Source organism: Alligator mississippiensis, chromosome 2 (assembly GCF_030867095.1).
Source record: "Alligator mississippiensis isolate rAllMis1 chromosome 2, rAllMis1, whole genome shotgun sequence".
NCBI classification, from domain to species: domain Eukaryota; kingdom Metazoa; phylum Chordata; order Crocodylia; family Alligatoridae; genus Alligator; species Alligator mississippiensis.
This window is the reverse complement of record NC_081825.1, coordinates 14,842,176-14,863,829: the sequence shown is the minus strand read 5'-3', so window position 1 is coordinate 14,863,829 and position 21,654 is coordinate 14,842,176. Positions and strand designations below refer to the sequence as shown.

General features: G+C 46.8%; 1 protein-coding gene across 1 annotated transcript in view; it reads right to left on the bottom strand.

Moving 5' to 3' along the window:
* POLR1A (RNA polymerase I subunit A) overlaps nucleotides 1-21,654 on the bottom strand; it is a 64,581-nt gene that overhangs the window by 38,928 nt on the left and 3,999 nt on the right. Inside the window, exons 5-12 of the mRNA XM_006271487.3 lie at nucleotides 18,510-18,595; nucleotides 18,279-18,388; nucleotides 16,579-16,665; nucleotides 12,942-13,044; nucleotides 12,308-12,470; nucleotides 9,076-9,249; nucleotides 8,729-8,851; nucleotides 7,385-7,612 (exon numbers count right to left, since the gene is read on the bottom strand). Of these exons, the coding sequence (XP_006271549.1) occupies nucleotides 7,385-7,612; nucleotides 8,729-8,851; nucleotides 9,076-9,249; nucleotides 12,308-12,470; nucleotides 12,942-13,044; nucleotides 16,579-16,665; nucleotides 18,279-18,388; nucleotides 18,510-18,595 (1,074 nt within the window). The remainder of the gene's footprint in view (nucleotides 1-7,384; nucleotides 7,613-8,728; nucleotides 8,852-9,075; nucleotides 9,250-12,307; nucleotides 12,471-12,941; nucleotides 13,045-16,578; nucleotides 16,666-18,278; nucleotides 18,389-18,509; nucleotides 18,596-21,654) is intronic.

Genomic DNA, 21,654 nt, shown 5'->3' with positions numbered 1-21,654 from the left:
CACCTGTGCGAATGAAAGCAGATTTTTTCCCCACTATTATTCTGCATGCCATTAAGAGGAAGCTTTCAAAACTGTACCATATGCAATAGGAAAAGAAGTGAGAACACGGGAACACCGTCATTCCACACATCCTAGAAAAAGACAGCGTGGACAGGGTGCAGGACTGGACACCAGGAACTCCCAAATTCTCATTTCACTTTTGACCTCAACTTATTGTGCAAACCTGACCATAACACCCAACACTGCTGCACCTTCCCTGTCAATAAAAAGGTCCTACTGATCATTGATAACAGGGCTATTGATGATTAAATTGCTTGCACTATAAACACTTACTGTGTGATCACCATTTTTTACTTTAAGGTTTCAATAGCCTTCAGAATTCCAGGAGATAAGCTAATCTCTGTAAAGTTCGGTTTGCCATATTTCTGCACGAAGTGCCTTCCTGACTGGGGCTACGCTCAGCCTATATTTCAATGGTGAACTCAAGTTTTACTGCTTAGTTTGCTAGCCACTTTCAATCACAAGAAGCCAACAGGAAATTCTGAAAGTTCCTGTATATAAGAGACAACTCCAACTGCTCCATGACAGAAGGAATCGAAGGTCACTGGAATGTCCCTACCCTCTGGGGTGAAAGCAAACAGAAAAATCACATTAAAAAAAAAAAAAAAAAAGGGAAAATACTTGAACTCTTGACTCAAATGACTGTCTGGTGAGGGTTCCAACTTCTAACTTGCGTCACAGGGCCTGCGAGCAAGCTGGGTGGTTTCCTTTCCCACCTTTCCCTGTGGAAAGTGGGAAGGGTTGGACCAACAGCCAACGACATTGTAAAATCTCAGGCATATAAATTATAGTGCTTTAGCACAAAGTGAACTTTTGATTGTCCTCGCCTGTAGTATGGCTTGGCAATATCTTGGGAGATTTCAGAACTGTTGCCAAACCACTAATACCTGAGCCCTGCCCTCTCCTAACTCAAAAAAGGGGTAGGTTTTCCCTAAATAACTATTAGAATGCATGCTTTTGTGTGGGCCTTGGAAGGAGTCCCTAAACCTCCAAGTATATACGAAAGCATATATATAAAGAACGTTTCTTTATGGAAATAGCAGGGTGGGAGGAGGATGGTAGACAGGAAAGTTGATTATCCCCAATATTCACTATCCTGCTTAAGGAACTTTCCAGGGGTATTTTAATTCAGCCAGAACCAGCTGTGTTCTGTACAAGCTTTCTAATATAATTCTATGGTGCACCTTACTGCACTGTCAGTGTCTCACACTTGAGTGTATTTAGCTTTCCAGCTCCCCCATAAGCTAGTGAACACTGCTCTCTCCATTTTACAGAGAACTGAAGCACACAAAAAGGCAAAATCCATATTGGTCTCTTAGGTGACTCTCCAGAAAGGCATCTGCTGCTAAGATGGTTGTTCAAATGAATCCAATTAGCTGCAAAGACAATGGAGAGTCAGGTGCTTCCAGAGGGTGATTCAAAGAGCCCAGATGCTGACCAAGGAGCTACCAAAAGCCAGCCAATTGGAAACTAAGTGCAGGGGTGTTCCTGAAATCACCCCTCTTGAGAGCTTAGGCATATGGCTGAACGTGACACATTAAACACCTCCAGCCACTCCAAATGACCTTTTCTAGGCACAGGTGCCTTGGTAGGCTCCCTCCTCCCCGCTGACTTCTGGTTCCAGTTTTTAAGAAGATCATTTATGGGGGTTTTAACCCACAACCACCTACTTCAAACAGTCCACAGAACAAGGACTGGACTATAGCCCCTTCTTCAGTCAAGTGCCCCAAGCACTAGGCTACAAAGACAAGTTTCCTCCTTTTTGTTCTGGTCTCATGAGTCTCATCATTGTGGCTTCACCATGGTCCAGATTCTTTAGGTGGAGAGTGCCCCCACCCAAATTCTAATATCATAAAAGCCATAGTCAGTCCATCTGTCTGTCTGTCCATAACCAATGGAAACAACCAACCAGAGTGCAAATACAGCATTCGGACAGGAGGTGGTGGTGCAGCAGAGCACTGCCATGATGGTGGGGAAACGGGACGGAGCGGGGGCAAACACCTCCCTTGTTCCTTGGAGGTGGCAGCGGCAGCAGGGAAGACAGGGGGCCATGCCGGGCCTAGCCTGGCCCCAAAACGGAGGATATGGGGCAGGGCTCCGGGCCCCGCAACAGCAGCAGGGAAGGTGGGAGGGGGTGGACCCAGCACCGGCCCCACAACGGCAGCAGGCAGGTCTGGCCCCGCGGTGGAGTGTGGGAAATGGGGAGCACACCCACCTGCTCTGTGGAGGAGGCAGCGGCACGTGGGGGGAAACAGGGTTGGGATTGTCGTGGCAAAAGGGGCAAACAGGGTCAAGCCCGAATTGGGAGGGGTTGGGGCAGACGAAGGAAGTGGGGGTACAGGCCTGGATGCTGGGCTCTGTCCCTACTGGCCCCCCCGGTGGGGGAAGCGGTCCTGGCCCCGAAACAGCAGGGGCAAGAATGGGGGGAGTGAGCCTGGCCCCGGGCCTCTGTCCCCACCCCCCCAGCAGGCAACGGAGTGGAAGGGCCAGCAGTGCTGGTCCTGTCCCCCCACCGACACCAAGGCCAGCGCCACTGGCCCCAGCCCCCCAACTCTGCAGGTGGGAGCTATGGAGCAGACAAAGGAGGGGTGGGGCCAGCAGCATTGGCCTCGTCCCCCCCCTGCTCCCTGCAGGCTGCAAAAATGGAGAAGATGGGAGGCAAGGTCAGCACTGTTGTCCGCATGCCCCCGGCCCTGCAGGCATGGGCGACAGAGTGGACAGGGCCAGCAAACCGAGGTGCAAGGCGGCCCAGCCCCAGCCCCAAAGTGACAGGGGGAAAAGGGGAAGCGGTTCCAGCCCCGAAGGGGGGGGGGGGGGGGGGCGGCTAGATGCAGGCCGCTGTCCCTGGCTGCTCCAAACCTCACCCTTCCGTCATTTCTGATGGGCAATTGGCTAGTTATTCAATAAGCATGATGGTTAAAGCACCCTCACAAGGCATGGGTTTGAATCTATACTGGCTGAGGACCTAGAAGCCGGGTCTCCCACTTCCTGGGTACATGCTCCAACTACTAAGCCATTATACAAAAAGTTAACACTACCACCGCCACCACGCCCTCTGTCCTCTTCAAGCAGCCATGTTTTGAATGGCTTGCTGTTGTGCTCCATATAACCTCACTATGGTCAGTCTGAGTTAGGTGTCCTCAGAGAGTGCCTGCTAGATTAGGTCCGTCAAGGAATTTGGGTGAAGTTTAAGCATTAGTACACATCTGTTATGGATTATAGTGGAGTTTAGGCAGAACGTTGGCACCTAACTGGTCAGACTGGATCACTTCTAAAAATGCACGGAAGCTCAAGTTTTGTCATCACCAACAAAACTTTCATCTAAGACACTGGCACGAAATGAATTTAGGCACCAAAGTTTAGTGGTCACTGGATCAGCATTGTTTTAGGTGGCTTTCTGAAATCCTGACACTTAAATTCTGTCCCAAATCCCATTTATTCACTTAGTGGGCCAACCTAGATACTACCCTAAGTGGTGTGCCCAGTGTTTGTGTCAGAGCAGAGACTTGAACTTTTCCAACTGTAAGAAGAATCACCCTGCATCTGTTCCACAGTTAATCTAGTCAGGGATCATTTGAAATCTTATCACGGTCTTGGGTTCAGATTGAGACTTCTCAAAGACCTAGGATTCTGTCTGTAGGTTACCAAAGCCAGATTTTGGTGTCTTTTAGCAAAACTGCTAGTACCTAGGATTTATCTTGGATCTATTTTAAAATAATTTCCTTTAATTCAAGAACAGTAAAGGTTCTCAGAATCTCAGGACCTATAATTATATTTAGGAGTGACCTTGTGCTCTACATACTCTCAATAAAAGGACAGTATTTCTGTAAGCCCCTGACTCTCATTGGGAGTTCCAACAAACATACAGTGGCCCACTTTTTAATCTTTCATAGCTTCAACAGAACAAGCTATTCATAGTTTCATAGTTGGTAGGGCCGGAAGGGACCTGAGCAGATCATCAAGTCCGACCCCCTGCAATGGCAGGAAAGAGTGCTGGGGTCAAACGACCCTGGCACAGTGTTTACCCAGCCTCTTCTTAAAGACCCCCAGGGTAGGAGCCAGCACTTCTCTTGGAAGCTGGTTCCAGATCCTAGCCGCCCTGACAGTGAAGTAGTGCCTTCTGACGTCTAGTCTGAATCTACCCTCTGCCAGCTTGTGACCGTTATTCCTTGTTACTCCCGGTAGTGCTCGGGGGAACAGGGACTCTCCCATTGCCTACTGGTTCCCCCTGACTAGTTTGTAAACGACCACTACATCCCCTCTCAGCCTTCTCTTGTGGAGGCTGAACATGTTCAGGTCCCGTAGCCTCTCCTCGTACGGCCTGCCCTGCTGCCCCCGGATCATGCGGGTGGCCCTCCTCTGGACCCTCTCCATGCTGTCCACATCCCTCCTGAAGTGCGGCGCCCAGAGCTGGATGTAGTACTCCAACTGTGGCCTGACCAGTGTCACATAGAGGGGGAGGATCACCTCCTTGGACCTGCTCGAGACACATCTGTGGATGCATGACAAGGTGTGGTTGGCCTTCCTGACCGTGTCCCCACAGTGTCAACCCATGTTCATTTTAGCGTCAGTAATGACTCCAAGATCCTTCTCTGCCTCTGCGCTGATGAGAAGGGAGTTCCGCAGCCTGTAGGTATGCTGCTGGTTCTTCCTCCCCAGGTGCAACACCTTGCACTTGTCAGTGTTGAAACCCATCCTGTCAGTGTTCTCATCCGCTCCCGCCTGTAACCTGTCCAGGTCTGATTGCAGCCTATTCCTCCCTTCTAGCGTGCCCACTTTGCTCCACATCTTAGTGTCATCTGCGAATTTGAACAGGGTGCTTTTTACCCCCTCGTCCAAGTCGCTGATGAAAATGTTGAACAGTGCGGGCCCGAGGACCAAGCCCTGGGGGACCCCACTGCCCACATCTCTCCAGGTCGAATAAGATCCATCCACCACCACTCTCTGGATGCGGCCCTCCAGCCAGTTAGCGACCCATTTGACTGTGTAGGTATCGACACCAGTCTCCTATTTTTTAATGAGTATGGGATGAGAGACAGTGTCGAAGGCCTTCCTAAAGTCCAGAAAGACTACGTCCACCGTGACACTTACGTCTAAGGATTTTGTGACCTGGTCATAGAAGGCCACCAGATTGGTCTGACAGGACCTGCCTCTAATGAACCCATGTTGGTTGCCCCTAAGCATAATCTCCCCTGCTCGCCCCTCGCGGACATGCTCCAGGATAATTCTCTCAAAAAGCTAATATTATAATATTAAAAAAAAAAGGTTTAACTTTCAGGCTCTAATTCACAGGTGCTTTTCTGTCATTGAAAACACTACAGGAAGAGCCATAATTTTCAAGGCACCTCTGAGCTAAAACCAAATGGGTAAAAGAAAAATACTGGCTGGTTAGGTCTGCAGTTTAGCTTACCTAAGTACTCAGAAGGGAAAGCCACCTACTTGGAGTACAGCACCAGCAGACGCCACATTTACTCAACTACAAGACATTTCCGCAAGTTGGCACAGGGGAAAAGCTCCCTGTTAAGCTTATAATCCCATATATGGAAATCTCACTAAACACACTGTCTATCATTAAACTGCTGCCACAAGCAGCATGTGCTCAGCAATGGAAACCAGCTATGAAACTGACTGAATGCAGCCAACACTAAGCATGGCTATAAAACACACAGCCCATATAGGGCAAACATACTGATGTAAACCTACGGCAAGAAAAAGTTAGTGCAGCCCATCTGAATAAGACATATGGTAGCATCCATTAAGTGCAGTCCCCATCAGCAGCAACTCTTTTTTGAGCCATGAGGAGCCAGTACATTGCATATATTTCAACTTTCTCTTCACTCCCACAGCTGAGTTGTGCCTTTCTTGCCACGTCCAGTGATTTATGATTCTTCGTTAGCCTTAAGTGCCTCGCAATCACCACCAAACAGGGCCCCAAATAATTCACCCAGAATCCCTGTTGCCCCCTTTCTCAGCCTGCTGCATGACTGGCATGGCCCTGTGCTCCATAGGTTGCCCTGCACCACATATGCATATAAATTTTAGGGCATCTCAGGACTTGACAAGAATGCCTTCTAGAGACGAGTGGGGGCTAATCAGCATAGGACTCCTTTGTTGGGAGGGGGGCGGGGGGGGGCAGTATCTGGAATACACACACATACTAAGCAGACCTGAGCTGTGGGGTCACCGTGGTTTGAAAAGCTGTCAACTGCTGGGGCCCAGCCCAATGAACTATATGGTAAAAGACTCAGCAGTTCTGGGGTGCCAATTGGCTCTAAACTCTTCAGATAATCTTCATAACGAGCTTCTGAAGTGAGGAAGCTTTGGACTTGGACTAATATCATGCAGTTTCTACTACATATAAGTAGGTGCCAGAGCGCTGCTCAGAAGTGTGTTTATGGAGTACCTGTGCTAAAAAGTTTCAGGGGGAAAAAAGGTAACATACATCAATTTTGGATGAATTAAGTGCATGGATATAATATGCAAATTGCTACAGCTATGCTGAATTTCACAGTTATTGTTTTCAAATTTGTTCTTCACTTCCATGGGCTCGAAGAGCAGTGTCTGACAGTAAGGAGAGGGGGGAAAGGGCTGCCGGGGAAAAAGTTGGGGAGAAGCAGAGAGCAAAGGGGCTATTTGACCACCCCCCAGGGTAGAGTAGAGCGATTTCTACTCTTATTCTTAACTTGCTATTCACTTTTCATCTAAGTAGCTAAACACTCTTTGTAAAAAGTTCAGTTTCTCAGCACCCATGAAATAGAGGAACATTTTCATAGGGGTGTAACAGCGTGGAAGTTTAACAAGCTGACCATGATCAGACAGCTAATCAACTGCAGAGCTGAAAATTGATGTCAAGTGTCCCAGTCTTGCTTTTGCCACATAGACAACACTGCCTGCATCATACCACTATTGCCTGGCCTGAAGTTAGGCTTGGTCTGTGCCCTCATGGGGCCCAATCCCAAGATGCACTGAGCATCAGCAGCTCCAATATGCCCTTTATCATTACACCACTAAGCCTAACTAAAAGGACACTATCTGCCTAAACATCCTCAAGAGAAGTAGATTAGGAAATGTGATATTTACTACTTTTAAAGAAGTGGGGAGCCATAAATACACACACAGAGAAGGGAAATGAAATTCAGGAAGGGAGAAATAATTCTTAACCTAAGAAATGGAAATTTTAGCTACACATCTATGACTTTATCCTGCCTTGCTTCTGCTGGCTTAGAGAACCGGGATGCTAGCACATCTTTCTAACTACCTTTCTCCCACCAAAGCAAGTTTCTTAGAACACCACCCTCCTGGGCTGCGTCTGTTTAATACTCACTATTTTCATTGCTGACTTTGGGGCACCAGTGGGAGGAGTGAGAAGCTGCTTGGCTATGGATTCTCTCTGTGTCTGGCTGGTTGTGCTCAAAATCGTGCGAGACCCATCTTCGTTAATGACCATGGAGGCTCCAGGGTGAACACTGGGACCATTTATAACAGCCTGCCTCAGTTCTTTGATGTTCCATGGCGTTACTGGTTGAGGATAAGTCAATTTGGTAGCAAATACCTAAATGGGAGGGGGAAAAATAGGTATAATAATCTAAATGGCTTTGCTAAATGTTAACCAATCAATAACTGGTCAAATATTATTCCACAAAAGAAAAAAAAAAGCACTGCGCCAGTATCCCTACTATTAGACTGGTGTACCTTCTCTCCCTCAAAAAGAGAAATCTAAAATACACGGCCTTTTATCTAGGTTTTGTTTAGATCAACCTATGTCAGGGGAAAAAAGTTACAAATACAAATAACCTTTTCTGACATCTAAACTATTTTTATAGGGCTCCTTCAGCTCCAGTAAAATCAAAGCTAGTCTTTCCTTCTCAGCTATATTTTAATCACTAAAAAAGAAATAATCAGTTGGTATGTTTAGGTTTAAAATGGTACCATCCATTCAGAAAGTACAATTTTGAAACTGCAGGAAGAATGAATGGCCACTGTATGGCCACACATTCCAGATGTATGGCCAACGTAATGAATTTTAATTTCTAACAAACATTTCTGTTCCTCCTCTATAATTTTTCTATGACATAATTATGTTTTGGCTTCAATCCTAGGAACACCTTTCCCCATAAGCCTGGTTGAACAGGCCAAGAATCCCAGCAACAGTAACTTGCAGAGCCTCCTGACCTTCAGACGTCCCAGGAGAAGTTGACCTCTTTGCAAGTGCAAGTCTGTCAGGAAGGAATTACAGCAGCCTTTTACCAATGCCTAAATCTTGCATCTTCCCTTAAGGTCCGTCACTACAGTTACACGACACAGTATACGATTACAACAAACACAAAAAAAAAATGGAAGCTGAATTCTACATAGTGGGTGGCGACTGTCATACTGCCACAGACTTGATTCAGTCCTTCTCCATCTAAGGTCTTTCCTGAAGGGAATATTTATTACATCTGACAGATTCTTTCCCCTTCATCTATTTATTTATTTCATTATAACACCCCCGTCAAGAATCAGTTAATGTGTTGGGGGAATCTATTTTGTAGGGCTCCAAGGACAAGTCATCAAGGTAGTCAGTGAATTACAAATTGCACCTTTGCAAACTGTACTGTCAACTATACTACATCCTCAGCCCAGTCCACTGGCTTGCATTGAAAATACTTGTTACTTTGTTATCCCTTACCATGGGGATACCAATCTCATTCGTGCCAATGTACATGTCGGGGCAAATGACCGACCGAGCAGCGTAATCCACACGTTTTCCCATCATGTGTTTGCGGAACAGACCTTCCTTCTTCTCCAGTATCTTGGAAAACAGACGTGAAAAGAACAATAAAACCATAAAAGTGCGGGTGTCACATGTATGCTGCCTCAAAGAACCCAATATATGGAACAGATAAAGGCATTAACATGCCTATAAAGTCACCACAATTACTCCACGTTCTTTCCCTCTCTTGTTCAATTCTTGCCTCTATAGCTACCTCTTTCCATACAACGTCTAAGGAGTGGGGGACTTCCCCTCAGGCTCACCTGACGGATGCCAGGGTATTTGTCTGTAATTAGTTTGTCCATGTCGCTATCAAATACAATATTGACGTGGCTCTGAAGGCGAACCCAAATATTGTAGAGTTTATCTGCAGTGCTTTGTCCCGGGATTGTTGCCAGGATGGAATGGTCCAGTGGTTCCAACGGCTCATTTATCTCCTGGGGAAATATAAAATGCAAGCTTGTTTTTAAAGAAGGTAAGGGGGGAAAAAATTAACTCCTATTTTACCAATCTTATGTTTCAGCCACTAGGCTCCCAAATAATGTGCAGCTAATTGCTGTTTACTTAAAGTTACCTGGGAAATAGCTAAGAAAGTAAATTATAGTGTTGGAATGATGTTGTAGCCATGATGGTTCATGGAGCATGCGAGGATTTTTGTTGGCAATTATCTTTTACTGGACCAATGGCACGGTTGGGACGAACTTACAAGCTTTTGGATATAGTGAATTCTTCAGGTCTGAAGAAAAAGCAGGCACAGTGAAAGATTAAAAGCAGTTTTAGGATTAAGATTAAGAGATTAAAATTGTTTTTAATCTTCTCGCTGTGCCTGCTTTTGCCTCAGAACTGAAGAATGTACCACATTGAAAAGCTTGTCTGAGTTCACCCCACCCATGCAGTTAGTTCAACAAATGATAATCACCAACCATAATCCCTGCGTCTAGGTAAATAAATGTTATTAAGATGTTACTGTAAGATTATTACAACATATGCTCTTAATGATATCAGTATTATATGTGATTATTGTAACATATGCTCTTAATCTGGTCTGTTGTGAAATCCCACAAAATAAGCAGCACTAGCTGCTTAGCACCTGAATAGGTGACCTTGGAGGAAAATAACAACTACGGTACATGTGACAAGGAGTAGAAAGCAGATAACTGCATCAGTACTACTAGTCTTTCATCTGGGTCAACCACTAAATGAGAGGCTCAGCAAGGTACTAAAGACTACTGTACTGCTAGGGATGCCACATTTTAGAGAAGATCCCATAGTCTCTGGATCAAAAATCCCGTATCTTAAAAAAAAAAAAAGTGGTATAGCAGTTTGCACCCTGATAGTTTCCAGCCACATCAATTATATCTTACGCTCTCAGAGATCCAAGAATGCAGCTCCATCTAGTGGTGAAATTCAAAGGGAATGCCCACCAAGAAGGTGCGTGTGTTGTTTTTTTTAAGGACGTAAATCAAAAGATTTAGCGTAACTGAAGATAAACACCTATATCGGAGAGATGCTAAAAACATGCTACTCTACAGTAAGTATGGACTATCTGTCTAGAGAGAGGCACTCCATCAGATCAGGGTTTATTCTGAGTCTGACTTTTAGGCTCAGCAGGTTTCCAACTGGAATGGGGAAGTCTCTCTCCCAAGTAATGGTACGAAGGTTTCTTAGCAAAGGGAGAGAAACACAAGATGGCCCAAGTTTGACAGAGACCCACAAACACTGGTATTTGATCCCACACAGGAATTTATGTTTGTGCCAACAAAGCAGGACCTAAATGCTATAGCAACATGAATGTTACATATAAATATTTAAAAATAATAACAGGAAAATGACTGAATAAGACTCCAAAGGATGAGATGAAGCTATTAGGTAGGATACTTAGGTCTGGTCAAGGAAGTACAGGCGGCCCTCGCCATTCATGGGGGATATGTTCCCGTGATCTTCCCAAATGGCAAAAATCTGGGAATAGGGTGCTGCATTCATGAACACAGTCTACATTCATGGATGCAGTGCCCCCAGCGGCTGGAGAGGGGGCACGGCTCCAGCAGCAGCCCAGCAGCAGCAGGTGCAAAGCTCCTGAGGAGCTCTGGTAAGCGTTTGAAGTGTATTTAAAATGCGGGTTCGGCATTTGCGAATATTTGAAACTGCGACTGCTGAACCCGCGAATACCGAGGGTTTCCTGTACCTCTGGTATAACGGTTGGGTGTTCCACAATAGCAGCCTGTCTAGCTTGGAAGTAAGTTTGTAGTACACTAGGGTGCGAATTTTCTGTCCACCGGATAATTCAGCACTATCTCCCCATGAGAACACTCAGAGCACAGGAAGAGTGAGGTACTTTATTCCAGTTGTTCTCAGCCAACAAAGCAAAGATGCATGCAGGTGGGCCACAACAGCAGATATGGGGAAAACAGCTGACTCTCTCTTCCCTTCAAAACATTCTCAAAGCACAAAGAAATTAACAGGCTAAGGCTGCTACATACGCCTTCTCTCCTGATCTGGAAGAAGCAGATATCACCTCTCCTTAGGCTGGAACTGCAGGCGGCTCTGCTACTTCCATTCGGGAGCTAATGCATGCACGCACAATAGGGAGTTCCTAGAGCACGTCCTGCAAGAGGAAGATGAAGGAGGTAGACAGCAGGGCCGTGCATGGGGTTATGGCTAGAGTTGGCTGCAGAAGGGCAGCTGAGCTGTGGAGCTGTAGGTAGACAATGGGATTTAAAAGGTTGTGAACCACTGGCTTCACTTTGACAGGCACTCTCCTAGGGAACTAAGTGTCCTCATAGGAAGCTAATACAGAGTAGCTTACACACTGTAAACTACACAGGCAAGAAGTTCCCGGTGCAGACAAGCCAAAACAGCTCACAGGCCAATCCACACAGTAGTATAAGACATCCTCAGCTATCCTCCTGCAGGGCTCAGTACGAGTGAACTGAAAACAATGGGAGGCCAGAAGACTCCTTGGTCTGGTAATGGCATATGGAGTGTTTCACTTCTACATTAGCCATAAAAATACAGCTCATATCAGTAGTGACTAAATGCTGTTACCAAATAACACTTTTATCAGCCTGGTTACTAAAAATCAGTAGCAATAATTGGTACTAGCAGGCTTTAGATGTGTGCCTGCTTGTTTATCCACAGTGGTGGTCTTATGTCCTACAGGTTAGCAGTGAGGTGTGGGAAAAGTTTATACTATGAGAAACTTTGCCATATGGAAGATTTTGTTCTCTAGTGCTGGCAACCCATTGAATCTAAAGCATGCTAAATACTTGCTTTTTAATGAATGCAGGACACAGCAGGCTGAATAACTGCTTTCTTACAGCAGCAAGATAATGGAAAATGGTGCAGAAACCTGTCCAGGGAGAGCCTTTCTAATCATAAATGACTGGCCAGTCCAGTTGGTGATCTTTAAAAGAAAAGTTCCAGCAGGAGCCACCTGCTTGGAACTTTTGCCCAAGCAAGTCAAGTGAAAAAAATCAAGCATGCAGCAGCTCTTACCTCCTGGACTTCACTCTCTCCGATTTTTATTGATTGACTTTGTTCCTGAGCCATGAAAGCCAAAAGCTTTCTTATCAACTGGACATCTTTCATAACAGCCTGCAAATTTACCGTCTGACCATTTGTGAACATCTGGTCTCCCAAGCGATTCACAGGACGATATCTATAGCAGATGACATTTGTTATACACTCAGAACCCATGGGAAACAATCCTGTCATCCTCTCCCCCATCCCCGCCACTGATCTTCACTGTATTAGAAATAACCAGTGTGAACTAACAGCATTCACATGAACTTTACATACAACACTGACAAGCTTATTAAAAGATCACTCCTTTTGCTAGAAGTTCTATGGGTAGAAACCAGTACCATAGTGTATATAGTTACTGAAATGGTTAGGAATATTTTTCAAGAAGATTCAGGTTTATTTTAAATATTTTTTCAATCCTTCAGTGGTTTTCCCAAGGAGCCTGGGGAAAGGACACCTTCATTTATTATTTACTCCAATTTTTTCCAAACCATGTTGTTATAGTATTTTAACAGACCAGTATCTATATAGTTTGAATCTCCACATCTGCAAACAAAATGTAGTAATAACTCCAACATGTGCAAAATTTGACAGAAAATACTATTACCTTGAAGGTGGAACCATAACAAGGTCAAGGAAGAACATATCAGGACTGAATCCTGAATTCTCACCAACTTCCAGACCCGAAAAGAGGTGACTCAGAAAGAAACCTAAAAAGTGCAATTAAAGAAGCAATAAGAGTTGTGCTGGGATTATACTATTTCAGGCATAAAAACCCACAACTACTTTTGGAGATTAAATGAAGGTATGTCATTGGGTTAAATATATCAAGAACCAAATGCTCAACGCTGACAGCTTTCATCATACAGATTATTGAAATGATTTATTTTCCAGTCAGTTCATTTGTTAGTCATTATTCCCAGAACTTTTTAAAACAGCATTTTCTAGGGCTCCTACTAGTTGCTACCAGAGCCAACAGCAAAATTTTCTAGCTGGTATTATTTCATTTTAATGACATCCTATGTGGTTTTTCAAGGCATCTCTCTGAAGAGATGCCTGAACAGAATAGATGTCAGTCTGCTTCCTGGGATATTCTCTTCTCCCCTTCATCCCGTCTCATATCCACAGTCCCTGCTAGACTCACATTACACCCTTCCCCCGCAAACAAAACCAGCTCTCCTCCCTCAAAAACCTCTAACCTACTTAAGAAAACATGCACATTATAAAGAAACACTAGAATTTAGGCCAAATCCATATCTCTAATTTATTTCCCCTTGAGGAGAGGCTACTTTATACTATCACTCCTAGTTACATGATTCCCTTTAATAAAATTTTTATAACATGGTAATGCTCCAAAGCCTAAATTAGGACCAGAGTCAGATTTCACTGGACAGTTTCAAACAAAAGAGACCGCTGGGTACCAGTGAGCCCTTCAGAACAAGACACAAATGCCCAAAGATAGCGAACTGTGATGCAACAATTTTGAGAGGGACTTTTCTGTTACAACCATCCTTTTTTGCTCTTCCTTACCTCAGTTCCACCCCACAACTGACCTTTACCTTGTTCTTCCCTACCCGCTCCCAACTACCTCCCTTCCCTTCCAGAGCCCTTTCACCTCCCTATTTAACTGCCTACCCCTGTGATAAGCTACTTGGGCTGGAGGGCCACTCAAGGAGTTTCAGTGAGCTGTTGCGGGCTGGGGCAATTGATCCTGGCCAACCCAGGGCACCCACCCCATATTCACCAGGGGCACCGGATGAAGTGGAGTCTCCATGGAGACCAGCCCTGAACTCCCACTGGCAGGGCACGCTTGGCTGGGCAGATGGGATAAGGCTGCGGGCAGGTGGGGAACAGTGCTCAGGAGCAGGATGGATGGGCAGGGACTGGGGCTGTGGGGTGGTGAGAGTGCAGAGTCAGGGCCCAGGGTAGAAGCACGATCCGCTCCCTGCACATGCCGCAAAGGTTGCCAGTTCTGCTGGCAGCAGCCAGCCCCTGCCCATGGAACCGGCGCCCCTCGTGGGGACATGTGGGGAGTGGATTGTGACTCTGCCCCAGAACCTGGCTCTGGGATCCCAATTTCCACCTGCCCATACTGTTCCTGGATGCCACTCCCTGCCCCATCCACTCAGCCAAGTGTGCCCTGCCCGCTGCAGTTCTTAGCCGGTCTCTATGGAGACCCCACCTACAATTGCTGTCCAGTGCCCCAAGCAGCGGATGCAGGGCAGACTGGCAGCAGCAGCTGGGTAGAGAGACCAGCCACAGCATCACCTCTGCTCCGCCGTGTGCCCAGGGGTGGCAGGACAGGATGAGTCTGATGTGCCACTGTGGGCTGGCTCCCTGTGCTGGGCCAGGTGGGGTCAAAGAACCCTCCATGGGCTGGATAAAAATCTCTCAGCAGGCCAGATTCAGCCCATGGGCCATATTTTCCATGCCCCAGCTAATCCCCTCCTTGTTTATTTCCCGGTATGTCTTTTCTAATTAGACTGTAAGTCTGTTGGGGCACGGACAGCCTATTACTGCAGGTTTGTACAAACGTCTAAAACTGGGGTGGGCAATTATTTTGGGCCCAAGGGACACGTAGGGAGTTTTGATGAGCTGACGTGCGCCGAGTTAGCATCCCTCGCTTTCTGCGCAACAACTCACCAAAACTCCCTATGGGGCTTTGGGCGGGTGGAGAGCAGTGTTCAGGAGCAGGAGCCAGGCGGGCGCAGTGGGTGGAAGGCAGCCAGAAGCTGGAGTCCCGTGCACTGAAGCAAGTCACCTGGCTGAAGCTTCCCCCCAACCCCCCCCGACCCAAAGCAGTGCAGCAGGGGCAGGGGTAGGGACAGGAGCAAGAGAAGCCACCACTGGAGGTGAGGGGAGCAGAACAGCTCTGCCATCCCAGGCCCCAACCAGCACACACTGCTTCTGGTGGAGCTGATCCCAGTGTGGCTGCAGCCGACTGGGTGCTGCTCTGCTCCCCTTGCCTCCAGCGGTGGCGCCTCCTCCTGCTCCTGCTGCACCACTCTGGGCAGGAGGGTGGGGGGAACCGCCCCGCTGGATGCTGCACATGCTGGTTGGGGCCTGGGCCAGCAGGCATGGTCTGGAACGTGGCACATGCTGCACCAGCAGGAGCGGGTGGGGCTTAGCTCCACGCGGAGCGCTGTGGGCAAAGCCGCGAGCCAGATCCAGTCAGCTGGCAGACCAGATCCAGCCTGTGGGTTGTATTTTGCCCACCCCTGGTCTAGAAGAACAGGACTTCATTCCTGGATAGGTTTTAGGTAGTACAATAGAAAAAAAAGTTCTCTTTACTAGACTTTTATTTATTTATTTATTATGGCTATAGGTGAAGAAGTAGGAAGAGGAAGGGGTTGGGGAGGAAGGGGAGACAAAGTGTGTGTCACATCTTTTCACCCACCAGCCAGAATCAACTGCATGATCCCATGCTTTTTTTCCAGATGATCCCTACTTTACTCAAAACACAGGATGGACAGGATTCAGTTGAGACAACTGCCTATCTTTTTTTTTCCCCCTCTCATTTTCCAGTGTATTGCCTTTAACTTCTTATAACACACGAGCCAAATCCCAGTATTATTTTTTTAAGGAAGAAGCATTCACCATGATACTGTACAGAATTAAAGCCTTTTTGCCCATTAGGAATCCAGAACCTTTAGCACTTTAACAAAGACATCTACCACATGAAGGCTGATTATCCTTAGCTGATGGCAAATCTCCAAACGGGCAAGTGCAAGTGCCAGACTAGAAGCAAGTCAAACTTTTGCCCCATTCCTCTACTCCATAAATTTTTGCCCCATTCCTACCTCTGCACCTCAGCCCTCCCTCCACCCCTACCCCCAGAAAAGCATCAGGAAAAGTTACTAATAGGTAGTTTGGTGGTTTGTAATGTGTTGAAACTATGGGAATCCAGAACAACCACTACCATGTGAACAGAAACCTTTCTGCTAACACTGAGCAAGCGCTGTAGGGACCACCATTTGGTATAAGCCAATAGGTCAATAGCCCTCCACCATCACAGGATATAGCCCCTCTGTTGCAAAATCTATCTGCATCTGGATGCAAGGCACATTTTGGGGAAAAGTGTAAATTTGATAAGGAATTCACAGCAGAGAAAATTACATGATGAGAACATGCAGACCTAAAGTTGGCTAGGGATGTAAAGAAAAAGAGAGAGCGATAAATGGCATATTAAGGTATCTTTTTACTAACCACTGAGATAGCCAAAATAAATTTGGTTTAATAGTTACCTTCATTCTTCCACAGAGCTGTAACATGCTCTTTGGCACTGATAGGTGTCATGTAGCCTCTTTTCCCCATATGAGACTCATCTATGACTGAGAAATTGGGAGGGAGAGGGAAAAAAAAGATTATGAAATAAACCTTTTGCTCACTGTAATTGTGAAAGTCAAGTTCTGCCCATTTCTATCAAAGAAAGGAACCGAAAAGTGGAAATCCTCAAAAATTACAATCAATTTAGCACAACCTGCTGTGTCTATACCAGGGGCAGGCAATTATTCAGGCCCATGGAGCACACAGGCAGTTCTGGGGAGCTGCCACAGGCAGATCAGCAACCCCCAACCTATTCTCCCCAACAACAGCCTAGAGCCCACGTGCCCTGCAACTCTTCCCTGTCACTGCCAACAGCAGCAGCTGAGCATACAGCCCGGGCCCCAGCCCACCCTGCAACTGTTCCAGACTCGCCCGAGCCAGAGCGGACCAGCCGGGATCGACACACGCAGCCAAGATCCCGGACTGCCCCATGCCTACCCTGGACCACCTGCCTATGATGAGCAACAGCAGCAACTGGGCAGAAACTGCTGCTAGGCAGAGGGAAAAGTGGCTGCCTCCCCTTTGCCGCTGCTGGGCCCTTCTTGCTGCAGCCACCTAGAGTCCACATCTGGGCTCCCCTGCAGTTCCTCCCTGCCACCATCACTACCACCACCAGTGCCACTTCTGGGCTGCCCAGTGGGCAGGACCCAGTGCAGGAAGGAGCAGAATTGTGCCCCCTGCTGCTGTTGGGTGGGCAGGGGATGCCTCACCTTAGCAGCCATGGCGCCACACTCCCTCCCATGCTGGGTCCTGCCCGCTGGGCTGAGCCGGCAGCTCCTACCTGGAGCTGGTCCTGCTAAACTGCAGCCCTGAGCCCCATGCCCTGCTGTAGGCACAGAAATCTTTTTTTTTTTTTTGGGGGGGGGGGGGGGGGCAGATTCCCCCCCCCCATCCCCCCTTTAAAGGAGAAAAATTAGCGTTTTTCCACAGCAAACAGAAAACCCGGATCCCTGGCCATAACACTCACTAGGCAACAGAACTGAAAAAAAGCCAAGTTTGACATGCACACATTATGAAGTACAGATAGGTGCACGGTACATTCGAACAGTTAAAAGGGGGAAGAGATCTAGTGGACTACCACAGGCAAACAAACATATTAGGTTTCCAATGAGGTTCACAGATCCAGTACAATAATCTACTTGCGGCTTTGGTAAAGATGACAGACCTTTCAGTCCCTGGCTGCAAAGGTGAGATGCCCTTTCAGTCGAGTTAACTACCATAGCCAGAATTCCACTGCGCTTGCTTAATCACTGACTTAGCCACACTTTGGCAGAAACACCATTTTCTGTACTACAACAGAACAGATGAATAATTTTTCACTGACAAAATTAACCTGAATCTCTGGGTGTCAATTTTCATCTCTCTTCTGGGAAATCTTTTGGTCTCCAAAGTGAGTCAGACGTATTACTTGAAAAAGGAAACTTTTTGGCTAAAACTCAGATTAAAAGGTAATATTTTTCATGTCCCAGTCTCCCTCCCAGCAAACAACGGATCTCATTTTAACGTGAAGCTGCACAAGTGCAAATTACCTATTGCAGTGGATCTTAAACCACAGTGAGCTTTAAACACAGTGAAGAATACAAGTGTAAGATTATCTGCACAAAATAAAATGCTTTACTTGCTGGTTGTTCCAAGATGGCCTCCTTGCCTGACTTCTGACGTACCACAGTAGGATAGGTAACTGTCAACTTGCTGTTATGCTCTTTTCGAACCAGTGATCTTTTAGCTCTTAAAAGCAAAAGAAAGAAAAAGGTGAAAACCAGTGTTAAGTTTGCAGTGTACATATAACTATTCACTTCACAAGGCACAATTTCGTAAAACTACTTGCTTTGTCTTCAGTTGCACTTACTGGCAGTTTGGGCATCTCTTTGAAGTCATGTGTGATTTCCAGAACTGTGCAATCAGCTTACTCCTACACTCGCATACATTTTTTACCTGAGCGGGAAGAAAAGACAAAGGCATTACAATTATAATACATGACAATAAAAGCAACAATGTTACAAACATCCATGTAAAATCCAGTTTTTACAACACTGAATAACAGCAGCTATTAGCTCAACACACATACTTTGAAGAGATTTAATTCATGCTTCAGTCACCTTAACCTTCTCTTCTACTCAGATACTCTTATGTTCTCTAGGGACCTAATGACTCTCCAGAGATTTTAATCCACTTCCAAGCTGAAGGAATTGTTGAGTGATAGCAGTATTTCCCCAAGATCTGAGTGGGTACAAGTGTACCATCTCCTTGGGGCTCCAACACTTGGTGGGTTAAGGAAGGGAAACAGGAAATCAAGCCCAGGACCTTAGGAAGCATCTCCAGTTGACTTCACAAGTCTTCTCTCCCATGTTTAGCAACCTAACATGTCCTTTACTAGATTATTATTATTTTAGCATATTTTATGCATAAAGGAATTTTCCCATAAAAATGCACAATCCGTTTTACAATTGTTTTATGGATCAACTTCTAAGCTATTTGTCAAACAGAAGCTGCATCAACTATTGTTTGCAAATTGCATCGACTGCTTTTGGTTTCTGTCCTTTATGATTTTAGAATTGGACAGTTATTTCCTCTCGCGTCTAGTTTTTATTCTTAATTGGAAGCTGAAGAAAGTAGAAAGGGCTTGATTTCTAATCAGTTTCTTATATTAGAATGAATCAATCAAAAAACTGAACTAGCAGAACACTCTGAAATGAAAAGAAGGATTCTCTCAGTGGGAGAGGCGACTATCAAAAGCTATCAGTTGCTTCAGATGCTGAATCTTGGCACTTATCACTGACTTCCCCTTTAACGATCCGATTTTCTTTCAAATTTGGACAGCAAATGAGCTGTTTAAATATCTTTCAATTTAAATTAAATAAGTTTCTTAACACAGGTTGTTAAAATATCAGACTGAATATGCTGCTTTAAACAAGCCTAACTTTTTTTTAATTCTGATTTTTTTTCACACACGCACAGAGAGAGAGAGAGAGAGAGAGAGAGAGAGAGAGAAAGAGAGAGAGAGAGAGAGAGAGAGAATTTTATCCAGCCTGCTTCGCTGGCTATTATTCTCTCTCATTCATCTGATATTATCAAGTATCAGAATAGTTCCCTAAAAAACAAACCAATCTCACCTTTTCTGGAATGCTAACAGCCTGGCAAAGAGTAGCTTTCCAACCTCCACTATGAACACTGACTGCAAGAGGTCACCTTTTATATCAATGTGGAACAGGACCTCCAGCAGCCCTTGCAGCTCCAGCTCTAAGCAACCATTTACTCAAGGAGTCTCCAGGCATCAATTCTAACCCCCTCATACAAGGCACATAACTAAAATACCAATACCACCCTACAGCATGCCATAGGTAAAAGGAGGGAAGAGAGCAACACCATAACAGAGAAGTGGTTGGTTGATGCAGAACTGCCCAAGTGGTAGCTGACAGGACAGGTCAGCGTGGTTGCTAGAGCTGTTGTGCTGGTGCAATTGAGGAACCCTGGGGGTGAATGCTGCCACCACTCAGTCTGCCCCCAAAGAGCGTATCCACACATGCAGGCACGTGTGCTTGCAGCAGCTCAAATAGAAGCGGTGCAAATTTGAACCAGGAGTTTTTGCCTCGGTGCACGTGCACGGACATGCACTTTGGTGTGGGGCAAATTGTGCTACTTGAGGCAAAATAACCCTGCCTGGTTCCTCCTGGATCTGCAGCCTAGGACCAGCACCTGTGCTGTCCCCAGAAGTATAAAAAGCTACCCTGTCCTAGCCCCGTCAGTACAAAAAGCTGCCCTGTCAAGTAGCTCAAGGTCATTTGCTCTCAGGGCTTCTGGGACCCAGCCAATTGGTACCTGTGGACACTAACCCTTGTGCCAGCTGGACTGCTAAAGCAGCCCTGAGAGTTCCCTGCACCCTCTACCCACTGCAGCCGTCTGGCAGTGGGGGCTGCTGCCTGGCTGTGACCTGCTGCACACCTACCAGACCCAGATGCAGACTGCACAGCCAGTAGAGGCATCTGCCCCTCTGGGCCAGCTGCCAGTGGACCGTGGTGGCAAAGTTGGCCTTTGTGCGGCACTACTGCCACGTGTGCCCTTGCCCGGCCATCTGGGCAGCTATTGCCCAGAAGATGTTCCAGGCGGGGTGGCCTGCTTTGAACTGCCAAAGCATGTCCTCTTGGCCCCAACAAGCCAGGAAATCTGCCACCTCCAGCTGGGTCCAAGGTGCCAGCTCCGAGCAGGCAGGGTCCTGCCACGGGCCTCCCTAGCAGGAATTCTGGCGTTCCCTATTTGAAAACTGAAAAATCTCTGATAAAAACATCCCAAAGTTACTCTGTAAAGTACTCCGAAATCCATGTTCCTCCACAATTAAAACAAAAGACCACTATATATAGAGAGCGAGAGACAAAGACACAGCAATCAGTTGAGCAACGTTTCATTGATATATCTACAGTGTTAAAACAATTTGGAAGCGTACCACTGTCTCTATTATCATCATAAAGTGAATTTGAAATACCTGTATGTTTTGCTGCCCCCCACAGGGGCCCCAGCACCCCCACAGGGGCCAAATGGCTCCCACAGGGGCTACCACCCCCCCCCCTGCAGGGCCCACATGCCCTGCCCCCACTTGCTTCCCCAAGCCCCCCAGATTGCTGCCCCACCTGGCTGCAGCCCCAACCCCCCCAGCCTCCAGCACTTCAAAAAAACCCTCTATTCACAGTAGGAGCAGGGGTTGTGGGCCATTGGGGCTGTCACCCGGCCCTGCACTATGCAGGGGGGGCCCAGTGACCCTGACAGGCAGCCAAGTGCCAGTGTGGGGGGGCTGTTTTTATTGTGGGGATGCTGAAGTGGAGGGAGCTCAGGGGGCAGGTGGGGGATGGGGCCAGGCATGGCAGAGATGGGGGCGTTGGGGGAGTAGGTAGGGCTGGCAGAGGTCCCCTCCTCCAGCACTCCCCCACCCCTTACTTACCTGCACTGGAACCTGCGTCCAGCTCCCTGCGGCTGGCACGCTGCCTCCCCTGCCTGGGTTG